Source organism: Leptonotus elevatus, chromosome 14 (assembly GCF_054856555.1).
Source record: "Leptonotus elevatus isolate MCC_2025b chromosome 14, RoL_Lele_1.0, whole genome shotgun sequence".
Lineage (NCBI taxonomy): Eukaryota > Metazoa > Chordata > Actinopteri > Syngnathiformes > Syngnathidae > Leptonotus > Leptonotus elevatus.
In genome coordinates, this window is record NC_141252.1 from 14,088,613 (window position 1) to 14,108,486 (window position 19,874).

The window sequence follows — 19,874 nt, forward strand, 5'->3', positions numbered from 1 at the left end:
TACTCCCAGCAATGAATGAATGAATCAGCTTCCTGTGCATTGCGGAGATTACAAATTACTTACAATAACAGTCCTTCTCAAATCTGTCCATCTGTCTGCATCAGGAAGCACCTGTCACCACCTGTCCTGAATCTTCCCCTCCCCTCTCTAGAGCCTAGAGTATTGTTTGCAGGGATTTAGGCGGGGTACGATTGTATAGGTTCAGAATCTGAGGATACTTCAGGCATCAAGGCTGAGGAATGTAGACTGGAGAACTTCCTTCTTTTTGTTTCTCACTGTCTGTGTTTGTCTTGTGCTCTCTTTGTGTCACCCTTTGTTGTTGTTTTCCCGCCCTACTTTCTCTCTTTTCAACCTCGTAATATCCATCTGCAGGTGGTTTTACAATAAGTCACTCAACATGCTATACATTCAACAGTATGACAATGAGTTTTACATGACAGATACAGCAAATTAATGTTTTTAACCATTTATTTTGGTTCAGAGAAAATATGAGTCTTTATCTGCCCAATAATTTGTCTCGTCATCATCCGTGAGTTTTTCTTAACCAACCTATAGTTGTATCCTGTGGCTATGGGAGAAGGAGTCGGAGAATCTCCCTCGGTGCAAGAAAGAGGCAAAAGTGGCTTTTCCTTGGCTCTGAGTTCAAAAGAAGAGCACATGTTTTTCTAGCAATAAGTGATTGCCGTGGTGTGTAAACATGCTGTTGATATGCAGGCCGGCCCTAGTCACAGCGTACACTGCAAAGGCCATGTGGGCCCATGAGGTTTGCGGTTCAGCCTGACCGATTGTCCCTTTGTTCTGTTTTTCACACTCATCTTGTAGCTACCACCCGCTTTCACAAGTTATTCATTTACCACCATCAGCAGTGCAAAATTTGACTTTTACAACGCTTGTTTCAACAGTTACTTAAAAAAATATGCCACTTGTTATACTGTATGTTTTTCTTTGATTTAAACTTGTGGCTTCTGAATGGAAAATGTGGTGCCTTGAAGCAAACAGATGCAGGCTCTTTTTGAGAGAAGTGATTCCAAAACAACTTCTTGAATACATGTTGTTGTTTGCAGTCGATTAACTTGACAACAATTATGCATTAGTGCGAGGACTAAGAATCATCCACTTGTTTTATTTATGTTACTCAATGAATGGTGCTTTTCATTTTGTCTATTCCAGTGAGCATTGTTGCCCCTGCAACGTGACCTGCATTCCTTCTTTCTTTTCGTTCAGTAATAACATTGAAAAATAATAATAAAATAAAAACATGAAACTAAAAATACTACTTTCCAATAATGGTAACTTTTAAAATAAAGAAGCTCATTGTGAATCTAGTCTTCACAGATGCGTTTTAGTGCATGAGTGTGAATATCACAGTGTGCGCCTTCAGCAGTATTTTGACTGTACTGATGTTTCTTGGTGCAGTATGGCTAACGTAACATTAAATTGAAATAAGAAGAACAGAATGCACACCACAGTGACCTGTGTTTGGTCTTCATGCAAAGTGACTGGCATCGTCACACCTCTTTACATATTCATCACTGCATGTTATTAAAGTTGAAATTGGGTAAACATTTGATTATATTAATGCCAGGCTTCCTATGCAAATATGGAAACGTTTTGGGATTTGATTTAATGAATTGCCGGATCTGGAAAAAAATATATTAATGTTTCCAAAACTGTTACATTAGCTCTATTTTCTAAAACAAACAGAAAATAAATAAATGATAATAGATTGAGCTTGTTTTGCTGTTTTGTTTTCGCAAGTATTCTCTAATTTTGAATTTGATTTGTCCCTGCTTATTTCAGCAAGACAATGCAGAGCCACATTTTGTATGTATTACAACAGTGGCTGCATAGTATAAGAGTGTGAATAGTACTACACTGGCCTGCCAGCAGTCCAGACCTGTCTCCCGTTGAAGATGACTGGCACATCCTGAAGCGTGACGTGTGACAATGGAGACCCCGGACTGTTGATCAGCTGAAGTTTTACATCAAGGAAGAATGGAAAAGAATCCCACCTAAGAAGCTTTAACAATTAGTGTCGTCAGTTCTCAAACGCTTATTGTGTGTTTTTATTTGTATGTTGCTTCATTGGGATTGGGCTTTGTAAGTACTGTGTACCGAATATATGTGGGACGTAGGGATTAATGGACTTCATGGAGGCTGGCGTCCACCGCTGCAGGTCGATTCCTGCCTCCGTGTCATCCATTGATCCCTGATTATTGTACACCTCATTGGACATTAACATTGACATCTAAGCATCATATCTTGTATTAGTGTTGATAACTAGTAATTGGTAGAATAGATAAATTCTCTGACTAGTAGCTCACCAAAGAATCTGAATAATACACATATATTTATTCAAATGCCACTATTTATTAATTAATTAATTTATTTATTTACTTGCCTAGATGTCTGGAAAAAGTATGGAATTTTAGAATCTCAAATGTGTTGGAACCCTGCAGGTCAGACTCACACCCATGACCGGTCCATTTATTTATTTGTCTTTAAAAAAAAAAAAAAATTGTATTTAAGAAAAAATAATGTATGTCCGTTGTTGAAAAAGAAACGCAATGATATCTGTACTCTGAATGAAAGGAAGAACCAGGAAATACATTTTGGATGCATGTACTTGTTTGGCAGCTGTCATCTCACAATTTTATTTTACACATCATCTCGTTTTTAGTGAGTCACACGTTCACATGACTAACCAACTTTTACTGACAACAATGAGCTCAGTGTTTTATTTGACACAACACCACAGAGTAAGAAAATAGAGAAACAGGAAGCGACAAATCCACAGCTCTTGGATTATAAATAACGACAATGGATTATGGGACTTTACTTTTGATTCAGTCAGTCAGATTCTGTCATTATTGAAAGAAGTTTGGTCATTGCACAGATATGATGCCCTCTACTGTAAGAGTGCAGACATAGCAGACATATTTGCAGTCAATCAATTTCTTTATTTTAACATCTTGAAAGCTCTGACTTACTATCAGCAATGTTGATTTTGAAACTGTGCCACAATGAATTTGATCAATGTACCTTTAGTTCTCCTTTCCCCCCACTTCTCTATCATATTACACTTTTTTCACTTTCTCATCCCTCAGTTTTGTTGGCCAAGTTGTTTTGTGGATGGCTTTGATTTTCAAGTTTGGTTACATCATTTTGCTGTTGTTTCTAGCCCAAGCCACAGTTGAAGACTTCCAGATTCGACCTCATGCCCTTTATGTCCACTCCTACAAAGCCCCCACCTTCTGCGACTACTGCGGGGAGATGTTATGGGGTCTTGTTCGGCAGGGGCTCAAATGTGAAGGTCAGACATGCACACACACACAAACACATTTTAATTTAACAAAAAATGGCATTCGACTCAGAAATTAAGTTTGCTATACTGGTGACACGTTAAACATTTAGCTAATTGTTATGGTGACTTGCATCTTATTTTTATAAAATTGTATCAACAGTCACATTTGATTTCAGTGAAATGTCTGTGCAGTATTGACATTAACATCTGTAGCTTGTATTTAAACCAACTTATCAGCACAGCCCTCTTGCGGCTGCCACCCCACAGCTGTGTGTCACATTGTAGCACACCTCAACAAGGTTCTTTTGTTTATGCGTCAGGATGTGGACTAAACTACCACAAGCGCTGCGCCTTTAAGATTCCAAATAACTGTACTGGTGTGAGGAAAAGGAGATTGTCCAATGTCTCGCTGCCAGGACTGTCCCTCTCTGTTCCTCGACCGGTACCTGCAGAGAATGCAGCTGTTGTCTTGGATGAGGTGAGTTCCCTTTAAGAGCAGCATAGTTGAACGTCTTTGGATCCTGCAAAATAGAACAATGCACATTAAAAACATGCATCTACAGTAATTTCTGGACTATAAGCAGCTACTTTTTTCACTTGCATTCCACCCTGCGGCTAATACAAAGGTGTGGCTTATCCATCAGATCACAAGGGGGCACACTATAAAGGAAGTGCTAGAGAGTCAGGCAGAGCAAACCAAACCAAGTGAACCAAAATACAGTAGGAGAGACAGAACGAGAGCGAGACAATTTGCGCCCCCATTATGGAAAAGAAAGTAGCGAAAACCCGGTGCGGTAACATTAAAACACCTGCGGCTTACAGTTGGGTGCGGCTTATATGTGTGACAAACTCGAGTATTCCCCAAATTTAGCTAGTGCGGCTTATAGTCCAGAAATTTCTGTACTCAATTTCGGGCAAAAACGTCCCTCTACTTCATCAGAAGTTTCAAATGGCTTAATTTATTGTGCAGTGAAACACAAACAGGCTTAATTTGACTTTTAAGATTACATTCCAAATGAGCTAAGCAATGACATATTTCTCCTCTACATTTTTTTCCCCTACTGCATGCTACTCCAACTTGCTATTCTTCCAACTTTCTCTTGCCTATGCATCCACTGCAGCAGCAGCAGCAGAGGTCCCATCAAGAAGCAGGGAAGCGAATCCTGTCGTGGAGTGGCAGGCCTATCTGGATGGAGAAGATGGTGCTAGGTCGGGTTAAGGTGCCTCACACCTTTGCCATTCATTCCTACACTCGGCCCACTATCTGCCAGTATTGCAAGCGTCTGCTCAAGGGAATCTTTCGTCAGGGAATGCAGTGTAAAGGCAAGCCAGCATATGAGCAAAATCTATTTTTACACTTCTCTGCCATTAAAAATGTGCATGTTTATCTGATGCCTTCTACCAGATTGTAGATTCAACTGCCATAAACGGTGCGCTTCAAAGGTACCAAGAGACTGTTTGGGTGAGGTGGATTTCAATGGAGGTAAGATCTACAGTATATTAAATCAATCAATTGGATTTGAGCAATCTCACAGTAACATCTCTAATATATGTAACTTGGCTTACATATGTAGAGCCAGCAAGCCCCGGCCCGGAATCAGACTCCACTCTGGATACAATGGAAGTGGACAGCAGTGACATGGAAGGCAGCAGAGGGCTGGATGACCCTGAGGAACTCTCCACTCCAGAGGAGAGGATGTTCGACATTGATTCTCCTTTCTTGGACAGAGAGAAAGATGACGAGCCCATTAAGACTATTAGGTGTGGGGATATTATTATGATTCAATATTATTTCATAGGGATGTTCCATACCGCTTTGTCTCAGACCGATACCAGTACTCAACTCTTGAGTAGTCACTGATAACAATACCAAGTACTTTTAATACACAAAATCACCCCCCCCCCCTACGAAAAAGCAAACAAAAACAATGACAGATCATTTTAAAGAAAGACCTATATGTCCCACTATAGCAGTTTTCCTTAAAGGGATACTTACTCATTTTCAGCTGTAAAAAGTTAATATTTTGTCCAGAATGAATTTGAATTTTTTTCATGTACAGTTAATACATTTAAAAACAAAATTTTCCACTTGCTGTTGACTGAAGATGACATCACCTGTGCTGAGGAAGTAGGTTACGACCAATCATGGCTCACCTGTTTTCTGGGTTTGGTCTGCAAACTGAGCCATGATTGGTCGTTACCTACTTCCTCAGCATAGGTGAGGTCATCTTCAGTCGACAGCAAGTGGATAAATTCGTTTTTAAAGGTATCAATTGTACATGAAAAATAATGAAGCTATCAAATTCATTCTGGACAAAATATTAACTTTTTACTACTGAAAATGAGTCAAGTATCCCTTTAAAACCGCATGAAATTAATGGCAATTTGCTATTCTTCTAATTTAGATTTTTGGTATCGGTACTCACCCAACCCTATGACTTAAAATATCCAGAAAAGAAAAAACTAGGCCAATTAGTAAATTGAACAGTGTTGTGTAAAACAGTTTGATTAACTGATATTTTTTAAATTAATTAATTTTTTGTAAATAATTAACTCTACAATAAAGTAAAATGTTATGTGCTTGAATTTAGCCCCTCCACGAGTACCAACATCCCACTGATGCGGGTGGTCCAGTCCATCAAACACACCAAGAGGCGGAGTTCCACTTTGGTGAAGGAGGGCTGGATGGTTCATTATACCAGCAGAGACAACCTGGTAAGACTCTGTCAACCCCAAAACCCATTAGAAGATGTCTTGCATGCATCAGTACTGAAAGTGTTTTCCTTCAAGAAATAATGTCAAGTATGAGTGTTAAGTAACATTTTTTCCCCCCCGTTTTTTCTTGTGTGCTAATTTGGGTTTTGCTTTCTTTGGGACAGAGGAAGAGACATTACTGGCGGCTGGACAGCAAAAGTCTGAGTCTCTTTCAGAACGACACAGGAGCCAAGTTCTATAAAGTAAGCAAGAACTATCATGCTGGAAAATTATTTATTTTCTTCCACATTAATCAAATACAGTGCTTGATGTGAGTTTCACCCAAATACAATCTGAGTTTTCATGATTATTACACTCACTTTGGGTTGTATTCTTTCGCTTCGCTAGACTTTCATTGTTCTGTCTTCATTTTTGCAACATTAAATTAATTTCTTAGAAACGAAAAAAACAAACATCAAAATAAAAATGTTGTGTGTGCACACTGACAAATCAAATTAACAATCAATGGTCAACACGTGGAAGTATTTTGTAGTGTAGTTTGCTGTAGAAAATCTTGATTCTCAAAAGACACTCAAGGCTTCCAAATCTTTTGGAGTATAATCATCTATGTTGAGCACTGAAACTCAAATATTGTTCATTATAATCTCAGACAGGTTTCTGCAAGTTGATGTGTTGAGCTCATTAGGTCCCTGTTATATTATACCTTGATAGCATTTAGTTTTACTACAACTTGCAGTCATGAACAAACTGCCATCAAATAGTCTGTATGTGTATAATTTGCATTGTGCCATTATACCATTAATATTACTCTGTGCAATGATATCAAAAGTCAAATGATAATTGAAGCTTTCAATCAAGCTAGATTTTTTTTTCTGAAGCGTAAAAGCAATTGCGGGGCACTTCCTGCGCCACACTTGCTCATTACAGCACCACAAGAGCTTAATAACACCGTAATTACCCACTGAGAACTCATTGAGGGAGCTGCAAGATAAACACTTCCACATGTGTGTTGATGGTTGTCTGTCGGGTGTCTGGGATGTTTTTATTTTATTGTTCATGTCACACTGTATGTTTTAAGACAACTCCTTGTGGTGTGGTGGGAGTTTTGATGCAGTGGGATGCTGTGTAGGAAGTTTCCGGCATGTGTCATTGTCAAACAGGTGTTTTTGAATGAAGATAGAGCTTAAACTGCTGTCTCTTGCTGTCCAGCATGTTTGAAAAGACCTCCGATGCAGTGAGGTGTGTTAACTTGCAGCTTCATGCAATGCTTAGTTATCAACAGGGCACACAACTTTTCAGAAGAGGATTCTGGCGGCTTAGAAGGTCACTAAATTTGTTCTTTTCACTAAGTATAAGGTACACATTATACACGGTGGCATATGCTAACAGACCATACCATTTGGTCCCTAAAATCAAATGAGGTCTGTTACATAAGTTTACTATTTTTCAATGAATTTTAACGGTCAGATGTATTTTTGTGTCCCACCAGGGGACACTATGAATTCAGTTATTCCTCCGGAACCACAGATATCTTGTGTGTAGAACACACAGGTTACTTTTTTTTATTTGGATCTTGTTATAATGGTGCATATTTGTAACAGTATGTGAAAACACAGCATGGGTTAAGCTTTCTTCTTATTATGATGCTGTTTTTTTCCCCCATGTAGATTTGACGGTGCTCTAGTGCAGTGTTTCCCAAACTTAATTAAGGCAGTGCACATGTTTTACATGACAAATGTCTCACAACAGACAACACAGGAATTGTAACAAAATATATATTTTAAAAAACAGTAAGAATTGATTAAAAACAAGTGTCTTGTATTAATGGCAACAAGTGGGCAGTGGCACATAAGATGATTGTATCTTCTTCCATCTAGTGGAAGATCATATATTCTTCTGCCTGCCACTATAGGTTACTAGCAGAGATAGATCAGCATACCGTACATGCATTACTCTTGGTAAATAAATAATAATCTTTAGTAAAACAATTACCAATAAGTAAACATGGATAGTATCCTAAAGCAGAATTTATGAAAAAAATAAATAAATGCAGGCTTTAAATGTCCGTGAAGAGGAAATGTAAAAAGTATTTTTACCAAATCTTTCCTCCTCACATACAAGGCTATTAAACTTCGGAATCAAACACACCCTTTTTAAAAAAAACAAAAAACTCAGCACTTTTAGTAGTTGAACGACAGAAACAAGAACACTCTTTGTGTGTAGTTAACCATTATCTCCAAAAAAAAAAAAAAAGATACAATTATAAAGTGACATATGGCTGTGCGTTCTGTAAACAATGTGTATGTCTTCTGTCAACAATATAGACTTGTGCATTCAGTAAACATTAACAATAAAGTGCATTTTAAATCCTAAAAGCAGAAATTGTATTTAGACACTTTCTGAGGGAGCAATGTCTAACAAAAGTTCCTCTGTGTAATGTCTTGTCCCTAATTTGAGTGCTGATTTTACATAAGCTACAATATACTCTTCACGATTTTACATTGAGATTCTCGTATCTGCTGGCGATACCCTCTCAGATTTGAATAGAAGCCGAGATACACCAGCACGCTTGTAGCAGCTCGGCTAAGCGACGTGCCTACGTAGCAACCGCAATGTTTTGGGATACACGTGTATTGCGATACGTATGACCGCTGTATTGTGATACACTTTGCAGTGGTGTAGAACTGCACTGTAAAATCTAAATATGAAGCAACTTGTGCAGTCATACACATAACCAAAATCCTAACCAAAACCTACGCTGAATCCATCTTTCTTAAACAGAAACATGTTATTTGTGTTGTTTGCGGTTGTGGATACAGAGACCACACTAATCCATTATTTATACATCTAAAGATCTTTAAAATGTAATGAATTGATGGCGTTTAACCACCTTAAAATATTGTATAAAGCCCATCATGAAATATTACCAGGTAATATACAAACCAAATTTATAAAAAGAGAAAGTGAGTACAAGTTAAGAGGAACAGACATTTTTTTCCAAACCTAAATATAAAACAAAACAAAAAGAAAGATGTATTTCCAACTCAAGGTGTCGGTCTGTGGAACAATCTAGATTGTAAAACAAAATCTTCTCAGTCTATTTGTATTTTTAATTTTATTTTTTTATAAAAGCACAATTACTGCAAAAATATATATAGCAAAGGACATGCTGTTGAATTATTTTGAATTATTACACTGAAAGCTACCACTCGCTGTCATTCATTTTGTGTTTTTTGTTGATCAGAGGCAGACAAAGCAAGTTTTACTTCTTTCTGTCCCCTTTAATTTATTTTACTTTGAATTTAAATATGCTTCATATTGTCTTTTTTTCTTTTACAAATGCATGAAATAAATGATTGATTGATTGATAGATCAAAATGCATCCACAAAATTAAAGATTTATGTGATATTATTGTCAATGTCAGTTGAACATTATGATAGGAATACTTTTTGATATAGTTCATGTATCGGATTTCATTAGATTGCACCTAATGTTGTGGTTGCAGACTATTTATTTAACATGTCTTTTCAGAGGCACATACAGAGCTTCGCCAGATCTTAAAGTTGTATATCTTTGAGCATAGTCCTGTAATTTTGCTTGAATCTTTTATGCTGTTGCTCATCAGCATGTGGCCACTGTCCTCCCCTCTCTTTACCTTCTACTTCCTATTTGATTAGTGGCGGCTCCCTTGCCAGGCAGGCATGGCTACCATTTTCCCCATTTGGAAACCATAACGGCCCCTCGTTTGAAGACGAGACCCCTGTACTTGTGGTTTTCTCTTTTATGGGGTAAAGGGGCTTCTCTCTGTCTCTGCTGGATTGACTCCTATCACAGTCAAACGCACACCCACTCCCCCACTCACTAATGCACCACCCTTCAGAACGGTAGTTGCAGCGCCTTTTCGTCTTGGTGGCTAGCGGTAGCGCCAGCGACTCGTGCTCAGATGGGGCCTCTGGCTGGCCCTGCCTTGTAATCAGGGAAGCAGAGCGCTTCAGCCCGCCACAGGCCCGCTCACGTGACCCGGCCCCGCTAACCGCAAGCACTTCATCCGATACTCTGTGGTGAGCCACGCGGAAGGGGACAGCGTGTGCCTGTGCAAGCGCAGATTGGTTGAAACCGCTCTGGGTTTTTATCATTTGACCCTCCCTCCCTCACTTTGATTTGACAGTGACTATGGGAGGGGATGGGGGGGACTTTTAAAGTTTACTCCGACTGTTGTGTGTTCATAAGAAAGAGAGGTTGAGGAGAAGTTAGGATTGGGACTAACACTGAAACTACAGCAGACAACTAATGAGAACCAGTGGAGTGTGAGTTTGCATTCTTTATTTCATATTGTTTTGAAGCGGAAATGTGTCTGTCTGTTTGTGTACGTTGTTGCTTGAGCAATTTTCTCTCACAGTAAAATTCATTAACATTAAGCCTTATTTATGTTTGACTTGAATGATTTCTAATGTGATGTGATTTTTGTTGAAATAAATATCGCAGACCTACCATCTTGACAGCACAGCATAATGTGTGTAGTCAAGTTACACACAGTACATATTGGTTGCCAAAGTTTCTGCTGTCTGTCTTGTAGGAAATCCCCTTGTCTGAGATTCTCCAGGTAGAGCAGTGCAGAGACTACAATAATCTGGCCCAGGGAAGCAACCCGCACTGCTTTGAGATTATCACATCCACCATGGTCTACTATGTCGGGGAGAACAATGGTAATCACTACCACAGCCCAGTTCTGGCTGCCTCAGGAGTCGGCATGGAGGTTTCTCAAGGCTGGGAGAAGGCCATCAGACAGGCCCTGATGCCAGTCACACCTCAGACGAGTGTGGCAAGTGCTGCAGGTCCGGGTAAAGATCATAGTAAGTTTAATTTAAGATAAGATAAGAGAATCTTTTCATACACTGCATTTTTGTTTTGAAAATTAGGATGGCAAATTTGCTGAAAAAGACTTAATTAAGGTTTTTCAAGACTTATCATTTATCACACTTGGAACCTTCTTATCAATGCAGTACATCATATCAAATTAAATATTGTCTTCCAACCTACTGCTCATCAAATTATCACTCCATTATGTTCCCTTGCTTTTCCTAAGTTTGTATGTCTGCACAGTGAGCTTCCAAAATCCTCAGTTATGAAACGGTGCATACTTGCACCATTCAGTCACACTTTTGAAAGCCAGTTTATTACGTAATAAATCGCTTCATCGTGATGATCTGTGACTTACTTCATGCAGCTGAGATAAGCTTGAGTATGTGAGCAATGTTGCTCTACTTGTCATTACTTAAGGAACCAGTGATCTCTACATCAGTTACTGATTTGTTTTCCCCCTCCAGGAGAGCTTTCCATCAGCATATCTGTGTCCAACTGCCAAATTCAGGAGAATGTGGTGAGTTTTTTTATTATTATTATTTTTTTTTTTTAGTACAGTACTAACCATGTTGCACAACTTGTTTTCAAGCATGCATTCATATGGTGTTAAAGTTTCAGAAAATTACCAAAAGCTTCCATTAAAACTGCCATCTCCTTTTTCTCAAGCTTGTTCTTGAGGACTTAAGTCGAGCTCTCACTTGAGCATTTAGGAAGGGTTTAAATCTGGGCATGCCGGAGATGGTGGATTTAGTGGATACCTATTTGCAAACAAATGTTTCCAATAGTTGAGCAGTACTTTTTTTTTCTTTTAACAGGATATTGCCTCAGTGTACCAAATATTCTCAGATGAAGTGTTGGGATCAGGGCAGTTTGGCATTGTGTATGGAGGTATGTGCAACTTCCAGAATTAACATTGCATATAGAGAATGCTTTATTATTATTTAAAAATATTTTCCGGTTAATGTAGGTAAACACAGGAAGAGTGGCAGAGATGTGGCCATAAAGGTTATTGACAAGATGAGGTTTCCTACCAAGCAAGAGAGCCAGCTAAGGAATGAAGTGGCCATATTGCAGGTGAATGGCGACCAGTACATGATTAATTATTCAACCTGTTTTAAACTCATCACGATGTATCTGTGTCTGTTCTTTTTTCAGAATCTGCATCATCCCGGTATTGTCAACCTGGAATGCATGTTTGAGACACCAGAGCGTGTGTTTGTAGTGATGGAGAAGCTGCATGGCGACATGTTGGAAATGATTCTGTCTAGTGAGAAGAGCAAACTGCCTGAACGAATCACCAAGTTTTTAGTTACCCAGGTTTGTGTGGCCGAATGTTTCTTTTCTGCTTTTAGATTTCATTCTCCATTGGATGTTGCTAAATCAAATAGCAGGAGCCTCAATTGTCGGTTACAGCACATGAATACTTTTTTTTCCCCCCTCAAGTGGTTCTGCAAACACTCTTGCATTTTAGTGTTTATTGTCTGTCATGGTCTCCCTGTCTCTGTATGCTCCCTCTGTTGATGGTTTGTGTAATTTTACTGCACACGCAAGCCTCTACTCAAACTCCAGGCCTGTTGATTCTTGTGGTGACCTGATTGTGGGGAATTGTTTATGGGACTAGTCGGCGTGGCATCAGGGCCCTCCTCCCTAGCTGTGGATTACTGGCTGCTGTGTGTGGTGGTTTTGTGGCCTGATTAGAAGAAGAGTGGGCTCCAAGGCCTCAGTGAACCCTGGATCCCAAACAGAAGCAGCCTCATTAACAACAGTCCCATTAGCTGTGGCAGGTCTGGCTCTGATGTGGCCGGGAGAACGTTTGTCATAGCCAGTCAGCTTGGTGGAGCCTGGCGTGCTGTGGTTTTGGTAGCAGGCCACAGACATGCATGAGGGGCCAACTCGTGAATAGAGACGTGATGATGAAATGAGATATTGGTCAAGAATAAAGTATTCATTGGCTTTATTTTGCCAATATTTTTCCATATGGCAATATCTAGCATAATACAAATCAGATGAAAGATACCACAGGAGTCTTGAAGAATCTTCAGGATAAAAAAAACAAACAGATTCAGCCTCAAACCCTAGATTCTAGGGTTTGACGCTGATTTTAATTTTGTTTTACTTTGTACACAATAGATCCTGGTGGCCTTGCGACATCTGCACTTCAAAAACATCGTTCACTGTGACTTGAAGCCTGAGAATGTACTGTTGGCCTCTGCAGAACCTTTTCCTCAGGTAAACAACAGAGGGTTTGTGAAGACACTCATTTGAACACGTGTTTGTGCAAAGACAAACTTCTCCTCCATCTTCCAGGTAAAGCTGTGTGACTTTGGATTTGCCCGCATCATTGGTGAGAAGTCTTTCCGGCGGTCGGTGGTGGGCACTCCTGCTTACCTGGCTCCTGAGGTCCTGCGTAGTAAAGGCTACAACCGCTCATTAGACATGTGGTCTGTGGGAGTTATTGTGTACGTCAGTTTGAGCGGGACGTTCCCTTTCAATGAGGACGAGGACATCAACGACCAGATTCAGAATGCTGACTTCATGTACCCCCCTACACCCTGGAAGGACATCTCGCCAGAAGGTAATGGGCAAACGCCCTTCACTGTGGCTTAGCGTCAGGATCCTTCTCAGACACATAGGGCCTAGGTGTCTGAACTTTGCTACCACCAAGTTGTTATGAATCACTTTCAAATGTCCCCAACCACCTAAGCAACTACCCTCGCACACACTTAGTTTGATTGACAGGTAAAACAAATAACTCAAACAGCAATGGTTCTCTAAAAGTTGTGCTCTTAATTGACATCAGCTGCGGCTTTAGTCGCATTACTATTACTTTTCTTTTACTTTTACTTTTACTTTTATCATTGGCTGCTGTCATGCACATTTCCGCCACGTCTGATTAAGTAAATATGCTCTCATCATAATTAGGGGTGTCAAAATGTGTGTTAATTCTTTTTTTTTTTTTTTTTTAACGCGTGATTAATGACTGCCCCTTACTTGGAATACCTGTACTGGGGGAATTCCAGTCGCAACGCAGCAGACACGTATACGTCAAAATTGATCAATAATAAATGTAATAATAATGCATATATTTGTGGAGACTGGGGTCAAGTATCTTACAATTTTAAAAATGTGCAGAATTACAAGAGTTACTTCATCTTAAAGATTAGATAGCTCTTAATAGGAAAAGAAAAATGCACTGAGCGGTCACCGTCTTACAAATGCAATTATGCCATCTAGTGGCAGAAAAATGTACACAAATCAATATCACTTGTTTTTTACAGTACAGTACTTTTCTTTTAACTAAATTTTATAATTTATTATGAAACTTCTGTATCAATGACTAAAAGATGCAGACATATTTCTATTTAACATTTTCCACTTTTATTTGAACAAGAGTATGAAAACTTATTGTACATTTAGAATGGATTTAAAAAATTGCAATTAATCATGAGTTAACTATTTAAGTCATGTGATTGATTACGATTAAAACATTTAATTTCCTGACACCCTTAACACATTTGCTCCCAAGAATGTGTAAATACGTTCTATTTCAAATATTAACATGCCCCCAAAGACGTATTTATACGTTTTTTTAATGTTTTTCTATGCAAGAGCATACAGAACGCTTTGATGCAGCCTCTGAACTGGAGAATGCTAGAAGCAATTGTAGTTATTACAAAAGCGGCCAGCAGAGTATAAGTCTACGTTCACACTGCTGGTCTTAATGGTCAATTCCAATTTTTGGGAGAAGTCCGATTTTTTTTGAGTAAGCGTTTACATTGGCTATTAATTGCTCAGTCTGTCTGCTGTGTGGACGCAATGCGTCCCCAAAGTTACCCGCATGTGCAGAAGAAGATACGTCACTCACAACCACTGTTGGGAATAACAGTGTTTAAACTAACAGCGTTAGGTAACTCCATTTTTTGTTCATAAACAGACTAATCTAACTAATTATTTTCCCAATATTTGAAACGCCATTATCGTTATTGTATGAGAAATGCATTGCGGTACATTTTATTTATTAGATTCAAGGCTCGAAGTAAGCTTACAAGACATTGTGCGGTGACAAGATCTTAAAATGACATTTGCGCACAGTTGGAGGCACTGTTGTTGTTGGATCTCGTCCTGGAGGGACTGGCTAGGACTGTCTACAAATTACCTATAGATGACATATGTGCCACAAATCACCATCTATCCAGTATTTATTTTATTTGTATTATTATTCTGATTGCTGTAGTAACTGGCAGTGGTTGAACATACATCACCACTCCAAATTTAATGAATTACTATTATTTTTGTTATTATTATTATTTTATAATTATTGTATGATGTGTCATATTATGGAGTGAGGCATTTGTGTGACATAAATATTCACAAAAATAAATGAAAACACCCTTTATAGCCTGGACGTAATTTGAATTCCTTGTATGAAAATGTAATAATAATAATAACAATAATATTTTTTAAATAAATAAAAATCCGAATTTTTTGATATAATAAAAAAATCTAAGTAGTGAAAATAGTTACTTTGCCTGGTAACGAGTTACTTTTATTATAAAGTAATTCAATTACTAACTCAGTTACTTTTTTAAGCATGTAATGACTAACTATAACTAATTACTTTTTAAAGTAACGTGCCTACCATCTGCTCACAACGCTGTTTGCGAAAGTCCAGCGCCCCAGTTGTATGTTTAAATTTTCTGTAAGCTTCAATTGTGAATGTGTGAATTAATGAATAAATAAATAAATAAAACGTATGGTCTGGCGTGTCAGGGTCACGGACTTTTATAAGTCCATCGTTGGGGATCATATTTTTACCATCTCCTATCTACAGAGAAGTGATGCATAAATAATATTTTGTAAAAATGAGGCGAACCTGTTCAGCGCCTCGTCTCCCGGAGACCCCTTTTTTTCCCGTTCTCCCTAACGATGATATCACGTCATTGCCATTGACGACTATAGACGTCAAAAATTCATGTGAACTATTTCTATTAGTTAAAAAAAAAAAATCATTTAATTTCATTTTTTATGAAAACCTATAAAAAAAAATGATTGTACATTTATAAGAGATATAAAATTATCATGCGATTAATTACGATTAAACGCCCCTTATTTTAATTATATTTTTTTAATTAGGCCCGTCAGGCAATTCAAATGTTTAATTGTAATTATCACATGACTTCACTAGTTAACTAACAATCACAAATTTTATATCTGTTATAAATTAACAATTTTTTTTTCAGTCAAATATAAAGTCATAACTGTTACTCGAAACAACTTTGCCGATTCATGTACTTCTCCCGAGTGGTGCGGACCTCGCAGATCCATCAAGCTTAATGCCCCCGCCTGCGCGGAGCGCATATTGGACTTTCGTTGACGTTGAGGTCAAATATATGCGACCTGGCCGTTTAGACTGCGGTCGCATTGCAAAAATTTGTATACGTATCCGATCTCGGACCACATATGAAAGTGACCCAGGTCGGATATGAAAAAATCAGAATTGAGCTATTCAGACTGACATAAAAAAGTCAGATAAAGATTTGGGGGGGGGGGGGGGGGAATCCGATCTGGGTCGTATTTACCTGCAGTGTGAACGTAGCCTAAGAGATCAACCAGGGCCATGTTGCGAAAAGCTCTTTCCTCCACAGGGTTAAACAGATTTGTGAATAATGATGAAACTTAGCTATATTCTAATGCTAATTGGTGCAAAATTAAAACAAATAGAATTATAATTTTTTTTTCCCTGATGAAAGAAGAGACTTATCTTTCTTTTGGTAGGTTTTGTGTTTTTATAGCAATAGAACACAATATTCTGTGGGCCTTGGAAAATCAGTCAAAATCCAGTAAAACAGCCGGGAGCGAAGGCGGTTTCTTCAGTGAAAATGGCTGGGAGCGAATGAGTTAATCATAATATATCACAATTCATCGTCATATACTGTAACCACCAAGCCCTGCTTATTTTGTCCTTTGAAAGGTAATCTATTGGGTGGAGGGGATTGTGGCCCGAGGCTCAGTACCATAAAGGTTCATATGCATATAAATACGTAGCCCATGTTTTGTGATGCACAAACAGTCTAAGCAAACTCATTCATTCACAGCCACAGATCTGATCAACAATCTCCTCCAAGTGAAGATGAGGAAGAGGTATAGTGTCGACAAGTGTCTCAGCCATCCTTGGTTGCAGGTGACTTCACTATTAGATATCAAAATGTTTTGAACTATTACCTTTCCACTCCTTTTTCTGACTAATGTTTTCCCTCCAGGACTATCAGACATGGTTGGACCTCAGGGACTTTGAAACGCGACGAGGCGAACGCTACATCACCCACGAGAGTGATGACGCACGCTGGGAGGAGTACGCGGACGAGCACAGTCTTGTTTACCCCAAACACTTCATCATGGCGCCCAACCTGGATGACATAGACGAGGATCCCTAGTAGCACAGTGGGCTTTTTGCGTCAAACTTTGGGAAGTGCCAGCCCCCTTTAAAAACTGTTTACTGTGGAAACCGAGAAAGACTCGCGATGCGTGGGAAACCCCAAGTTTGTAGCATGCTGCACTGCTACAAGTCGTAAGCTGAGGACGCGCACCACTGAAAAACACAAACTGTGAGAAGAGACGAGCGTTCTGCTCTTAATCAAGCCAACACGATCCATGGCTGTAAGGACAATCGTACCAAGAAAAACTTGATTGTTTCATTTGTTTTTTTGTTTTTCTTCCGTTGTGGTTCATTGTCAGTAATAATATTGTTCAGTTCTGTGAGAGGAGGTCGATAGAGCGAGATCTAGCTTATTCCAGGAGTAAAGGGCACTTTTCACAAGGGATTTAGGGTCTGAGAATTTATCAAACATACTGTAAGTTCTCATTTCCAAACGGTTTGTGAGACTGTCCTTTGGCATGAAACTGGAACAATCACATTATGTATTTTGTACATTGTTTTAATGTATTTAGTAATTGTGGTAGGGTTTTGCACTATATTGCTTTGAACATTCCGATGGAACAGAAACTCCATTTGCTGCTACAGAAGGCATGTCTGGTGTCGGTGCACAGTGTTCAATGATGATCAGTGACAAGTAGCTGGAGCTCAGTCATGGCTGATGTGTGCCTATTCTCAACGTAAGTGTGATCTGATCTGTCGTCTAAAAGGAAAAAAAAAAGGTATTGTGGAGTACTATAAGCCTAATTGATTAGTACAATACATTCAGTATCACACCAATTCAGTTTTTGAATTCAGTGTCTGAAACCAGCAAGGTGAGCATTGTATTCATATGTATTAGTTGAAATGGAACTCTGTTAGCATCCATTTGTGGAATGTGATTATTTGTAATGCTCTGTGGCTAACTGAAGCATTACAGAGAGAAGAGGTGCCCCATAGAACAAAGCTGTTCATTCCATGAGCAAACTAATTGTATGTATGATGTTTGAATTGTTTCTTTTAGTACAGTTTTAAAATGTTCACATGGCAGTTTTAGTGTACAGCAGTTTTGTGGTTAATTCTGCTGTTGTGATTTGGGAGTACATTCCAATTTTCCTTCAATCTTTTTCTTGTCTTTATTGCCGCTGGATTGGCAGGTGTTTTCTACGTTTTTATGCATACCATTGGAAAATAAAGACCACACTTCTTAACTGAGAAGGAAAATTTACAAGGTTTGTAACATCTCTTTACCATGCGTCCTTCTGATCTGTCTTGACAATGAATTAATTAATTAGAGTGTTATTGTGTCATGCATACAAAATAGTACACCCATCCCGCATAAGGGGCACCAGGACCAAAGTGCAAAAAAATTATAAAGTATTTTCCAAGCTTTAGCTTTAATTAATCTTTTTTTAATCTGGCTGATAGAACATACTAGGGTTATGTTCAATAATATCACCAAACATAAACTCCTTTAGATCATTAAGTGTAAAATAAATTAAAAAATGAAATTCACTGTCTACTTCATGCGTAGTTTTGCATGTGCATAAACGGCTCTCGCTTGCAGTTTTGTTTTATTGAAAATGTATCATCGTGACTGTGTGAGCGACTTGTGGTCTTTTCATGTCACAGGTCTCTTAACAGATGGATGCGATTGTGGGCCATTCTCTCACCGCAAGGCAATAATGACATGGTGAAAGAGGGTGACTGCAATGTGGGGGTTTGCGGGGTCTTTGAAATCATTCATGATAAATGCTATCATGGAACCCCTTCAAGTATCAAATGTACATCCAACTTCTTCAGTAAGAAATTACAGAGATTTAGACAGTTATGATTAACCGGCTTAACTTTTTTTATTCCTGTTCTGATGGTTTCTACGCTGAGATACTGGCTGACCACTAAATGCAACAAACGCTACTCATAGTAACCACGGAAGATAAAGTTGAAACAAATGTTCTTTTTTTTCTTGGCTATCCAATACTGCCCTCCTTTATCTGCTAGCTTGAATTCTTTCAAGATGTGAACTTTGCTGGCCAAATGACCCCATTAACCCCTGTGGGGAAAACAGTTGCTCCACTTAAGACACCAAAAAAATACTACTTTGACTCAGCTTGCACATTCAAATGGAAACCCAAACTGCCCAACTAAAAATATCAGGTAATTGTCATGCAGTCAATCAAATGTAATGATACATTGGAGTCGTCGGGCCTCTGGAGTGATTTGTAGTGGAGAGGTGTGAATCAAATCATGGCGGAAATAGAGTGTAATGCCTCCCCCATCTGACTGGACATGCACTGCACTTAGGTTTAGCACGGAAGCCTCTGCAATATTTCGTTTTTGTTTGTTTTTTGTATACACGATCGTCACGGGGTTATCGCTCCCAACAACTAAAATAAAATAAAAACACATGTAACAATAGCATGAGTGTAATTATGCAAACCAGGAAAAATGTCACTTTGAGCCCCACCACTTCAGTGCTGCAAACTGAAAATACACATTTAACAGGATTCATGACTACTAGCAGTCATGGGTCGTTCATGTCTAATGAAACAATACAAAATAAAACCAAAACACAATGA

The 19,874-nt window shown here is 38.7% G+C and overlaps 1 protein-coding gene across 2 annotated transcripts in view; it reads left to right on the top strand.

Moving 5' to 3' along the window:
- Positions 1–18,512, top strand: part of prkd3 (protein kinase D3) — a 43,647-nt gene extending 25,135 nt beyond the window's left edge. The window contains exons 4-19 of one of the 2 annotated variants that reach the window (XM_086095411.1): positions 3,182–3,313; positions 3,625–3,782; positions 4,426–4,627; positions 4,710–4,787; positions 4,879–5,065; positions 5,896–6,019; positions 6,184–6,261; positions 10,597–10,873; positions 11,348–11,400; positions 11,699–11,771; positions 11,851–11,957; positions 12,039–12,200; positions 13,014–13,112; positions 13,191–13,458; positions 16,979–17,064; positions 17,144–18,512. In XM_086095411.1, coding sequence (XP_085951537.1) covers positions 3,182–3,313; positions 3,625–3,782; positions 4,426–4,627; positions 4,710–4,787; positions 4,879–5,065; positions 5,896–6,019; positions 6,184–6,261; positions 10,597–10,873; positions 11,348–11,400; positions 11,699–11,771; positions 11,851–11,957; positions 12,039–12,200; positions 13,014–13,112; positions 13,191–13,458; positions 16,979–17,064; positions 17,144–17,317 — 2,258 coding nt within the window. In that variant the 3' untranslated portion in view covers positions 17,318–18,512. The remainder of the gene's footprint in view (positions 1–3,181; positions 3,314–3,624; positions 3,783–4,425; positions 4,628–4,709; positions 4,788–4,878; positions 5,066–5,895; positions 6,020–6,183; positions 6,262–10,596; positions 10,874–11,347; positions 11,401–11,698; positions 11,772–11,850; positions 11,958–12,038; positions 12,201–13,013; positions 13,113–13,190; positions 13,459–16,978; positions 17,065–17,143) is intronic. The other variant, XM_086095412.1, reaches the window with a different exon arrangement.
- Positions 18,513–19,874: the final 1,362 nt, after the last annotated feature.